We start from the raw sequence: 3,703 nt of genomic DNA, 5'->3' as shown, positions 1-3,703 counted from the left end.
TGATGCCATCCATCAGGTGTCGGTGAATTAGATCAGGAAAAGATACAGAATCCATGGTTTCCAAATCCTTCACCAAACCAACATACGAGACGTCCAGTGAGTCTCCCATTGATCGACAAAAAAACAGAACCACAAGCATGTAAAGGAATGCAAGGGAAACAACTTCCTCTTCATGACCTTTCTGATCAAGTTTTTCCATCAACAACCTTTCAATATCATCTATCCACACCTTTGTTACTTGTGATTTGGGAGTTTTATTCACAGCACCTGCTCTTATTTTGCATGGGAATTGCTTGACGAGGGAAAGTGACTGAGTCATCCATATCTCTTCTTTTGAGGATCTCTTCCTCTGTTTCCTTTAACTCTTGGCATCTGAAAAATAACAGCAAGCTCACTAGCCGTTGACTGTATAGACTTGTTTTCTGACACCTTGAATGAATGCTGACTCAAATCATCATGGTCATATGATAGAAGGACCTCATCCATCAGCTGGTTGCTCTTACCATCCAAGTATGAAATGTTCGCAGCATTTAACCAGTTATAGACTTTCCCAAATGGAGACACATTGATCATATTAGCCTGCAACGGACTAAAACCACCTCTTTCCCTTGTCCTATTGAACAATGCAAGTATCCTTGGAAAACCTGCTCTATAAGTACCTCCTTGAGTTGCAGGCTTGGTCTTAGCTTTAACTGCACAAACAAAATAACAAAATAAAAAAGTATTTTACTAAGTTAGAATTGCTACTTTCACTGCATAACCTCATATGCCTTTTATCCAGGCTTATGCAGAAACTGTTATGCAGATTTGTTAAACAGACAGTTGTGTGCATAACCTATTATGCATAGTATATAACCTGTTATGCATTTATTTTTTGAACATAAGAAATTATATGGGGATAACATGTTATTAATGATTGCCAGGTTAACACACCTTCTTTATAATAATTGATGCATAAGGGGGCAGGTTCTTCTTCTTCTTCTTCTTCATTTTCACCTTGGTTCTTCTTCTTTTTAAGTTTTTCTGTTTGTTGGGGTTCACGTCTTTTTCTTTTCTTCCTATTATCAACAACTTGCTTGACTGAAACAGACAAATTCAACACAAAAGATACAATATAATAAGTACTTAAAAGTAAGAAAGGGGTTAAATCATCATGCCTTATGCATCATGCAAGTTATGTACCTGCATAACTAGTTATGCACATAGTTGTTTTTACTGCATAACCAGTTATGCATACTAAGCTACGCAGTTCAGCATGTTTGCTTTTACCAGCATAGTTGTTTTTACTGCAGAACAAGTTATGCAGTTCAGCATAGTTGTTTTTACTGCATAACAAGTTATGCATAATAAGTTACGCAGTTATGCATAGTTGCTTTTTCTGCATAACAAGTTATGCAAATAAGCAATGCAGTTCAGCATGTTTGATTTTACTGCATAAGCAGTTATGCATAATAAGCTACGCAGTTCAGCATGTTTGATTTTACTGCATAAGCAGTTATGCATAATAAGCTACGCAGTTCAGCATGTTTGATTTTACTGCATAACAAGTTATGCATAATAAGCTACGCAGTTATGCATAGTTGCTTTTACTGCATAACCAGTTATGCATAATAAGGTACGCAGTTATGCATAGTTATTTTTACTGCATAACAAGTTATGCACATTATGTTTCCTGCGTAACATATGTTATTTAAAAGTAAAACAAATGACTTATTATAGATGCATACCAGACAATTCCTTTTTCTCTTTCACAGGATCTTCCTTTGCCTTCATTGTAAACTCAATCAGTGGTCTTTCACTATCTGTTTCTCCATTTTCAAATTCAACATCAACAAGTAAAAATGATGTTAAAATCAAAGAAAAAGAAAGTGATAAATGGAGAAGAAATTAAAATAAAATGATGTTGTTAACCTGATTGTGCTTCTGTTTCGTTCATTTTTGTCAAAATGTTCTTTCTAGGGTTTGTAATTTCAACTTAACTAGTTTCTAGGTTGGTTTTATAGACTATGAAATTGATTTTTTAGGGTTTAAATGGAGCAGAAATTAACTCCTCTAATCAGTTTACAGAGTTTTTGGTGGAGGAGAAAAGAAACTGCTGAAAGTTTTTAAACCGCTTAGGATAATAACTTCTCAGGAGAAAAGAAAAACCGCTTTAGTTCGAAACTGCTGAGGGTAATAGAGTAAAAACATATATATAAAAAACTTTGGTTGCGAGCATATCCAAAGTTATTTATGGGCCTGACGGTAAGAAAATAAATTTTTTTGGGCCTGCGCCTAAAATTCGCATCTTTATACCGTCGGCCTCGTATATATTTTTGGCATGTTGTAACTACTGCGATATAGGGTTTGGAATTTCTAGTGGAAGAGATATCTAAACAACAACAGGTGCGGACTAAATTTTGTGATAATTGCGTGCATGATTGATTTGTGCCTATAAAATAGAATTCATCAGATGGCGAAGTTACCTACAGAGATAATGCTAGATATACCATCTCGCTTACCTCATGAAACCATCATCAACTGCAAAATAGTTAGCAAATCCTTGAGAGATATAACAAATTATATCAACGAAGGTTTCATCTTTCAGTTCGGTAATAACCCTGCTTTAATCTGTTATGGAGGAGAGCAATACGATGATGGTACTGTGCAAGGGAATTATTCTTAGAAAACAATTATAGAAATCGATAATAAGCATCCGTCTATGGAGCTAGAACCCTCGTTGTCTGCCATGGTTGGTTCATGTAATGGTCTGGTTTGTTGCTTGGTAAAGGGAAAGTCCTCTCTTGAGCGCGATGCCATCTACATCTGTAATCCCGTTATAGAGGAATATGTTTATCTTCCAACACTCACTTACAACAAAGCATGTAATGGTTATTTTTATTATGGATTTGGTTATCATCATTCCACCGATGAGTATAAAGTTGTTAGAATCTACTATGGCGAAGTTGAAGTATACACTTTGGGGAGTGGTCAAGGGTGGAGACATAAAGGAAGGACTGAACACCGTTTAGATTATATCTCTGGTGTTTGTGCAAATGGCTACCTTCATTGGATACAGTACAGGAAAAACGAAATTGTGGCTTTCCACTTAGCAGATGAGGAGTCCCGATTGATCCCATTCCCACCGATTTCTATGATTAGGAGTTACAAAGTCGTTTATCTTCAACTAATGTTCGGAGGGTATTTGTGTGCTGTTCATATGGACGTAGGAGAAGAAGATATAATTGTTAACGTATGGGCATTAGGGAAAAAGAAAAAGTTTAACAGAAGCTATGACACGGGAGAACATGCATTCAACGATTTCTGGGGATGGAACAAAAAATTTAGTATACCATGTGCCAAGGAAGAGTAAACAAGTCCCTTTGCCGTTACGAAGAGTAAACAAGTCCTAATGTTCTCTCTTGGTGGAACTGTCTTTTGTTATGATTTGGGAACTAAAGCGCTAAGAAAACTCTGGGATAATTGTCCTATGAAGAATAGCCGAGCAATTGCTCACGTGAACAGACTTTTGTCTTTTGTTTACGAGAACAGCAATTGCTCACGTGAATAGCCGAGAAAACTCTGGGATAATTGTCTTTTGTTATGATAAAATTGTTTCAGTTCAAGCATTGGTAGAAAAATCCAAGAGAAAAAAATAATTTTGTGTATGTAGTTGAATGATTTTGTTTTCTAATTATGATAGTTTGCTTTAGTAACCTTCTAG

At 35.9% G+C, this 3,703-nt stretch overlaps 1 protein-coding gene across 1 annotated transcript; it reads left to right on the top strand.

The window, feature by feature from the left end:
* The first annotated feature begins 2,701 nt into the window (after positions 1-2,701).
* On the top strand, positions 2,702-3,352 carry LOC113271985 (F-box protein At3g07870-like). Its single transcript, XM_026521904.1, has one exon. The coding sequence runs from the start codon at positions 2,702-2,704 to the stop codon at positions 3,350-3,352; it is 651 nt and encodes a 216-aa protein (XP_026377689.1).
* Positions 3,353-3,703: the final 351 nt, after the last annotated feature.

Source organism: Papaver somniferum, chromosome 4 (assembly GCF_003573695.1).
Source record: "Papaver somniferum cultivar HN1 chromosome 4, ASM357369v1, whole genome shotgun sequence".
Classification (NCBI taxonomy): domain Eukaryota; kingdom Viridiplantae; phylum Streptophyta; class Magnoliopsida; order Ranunculales; family Papaveraceae; genus Papaver; species Papaver somniferum.
Note: the sequence above shows the minus strand (reverse complement) of the source record. Positions and strands in the feature narration are given on the sequence as shown.

Coding starts and splice junctions, on each gene's coding strand:
- LOC113271985 (XM_026521904.1), top strand. CDS start 2,702: ATGGAGCTAGAACCCTCGTTGTCTGCCATGGTTGGTTCATGTAATGGT.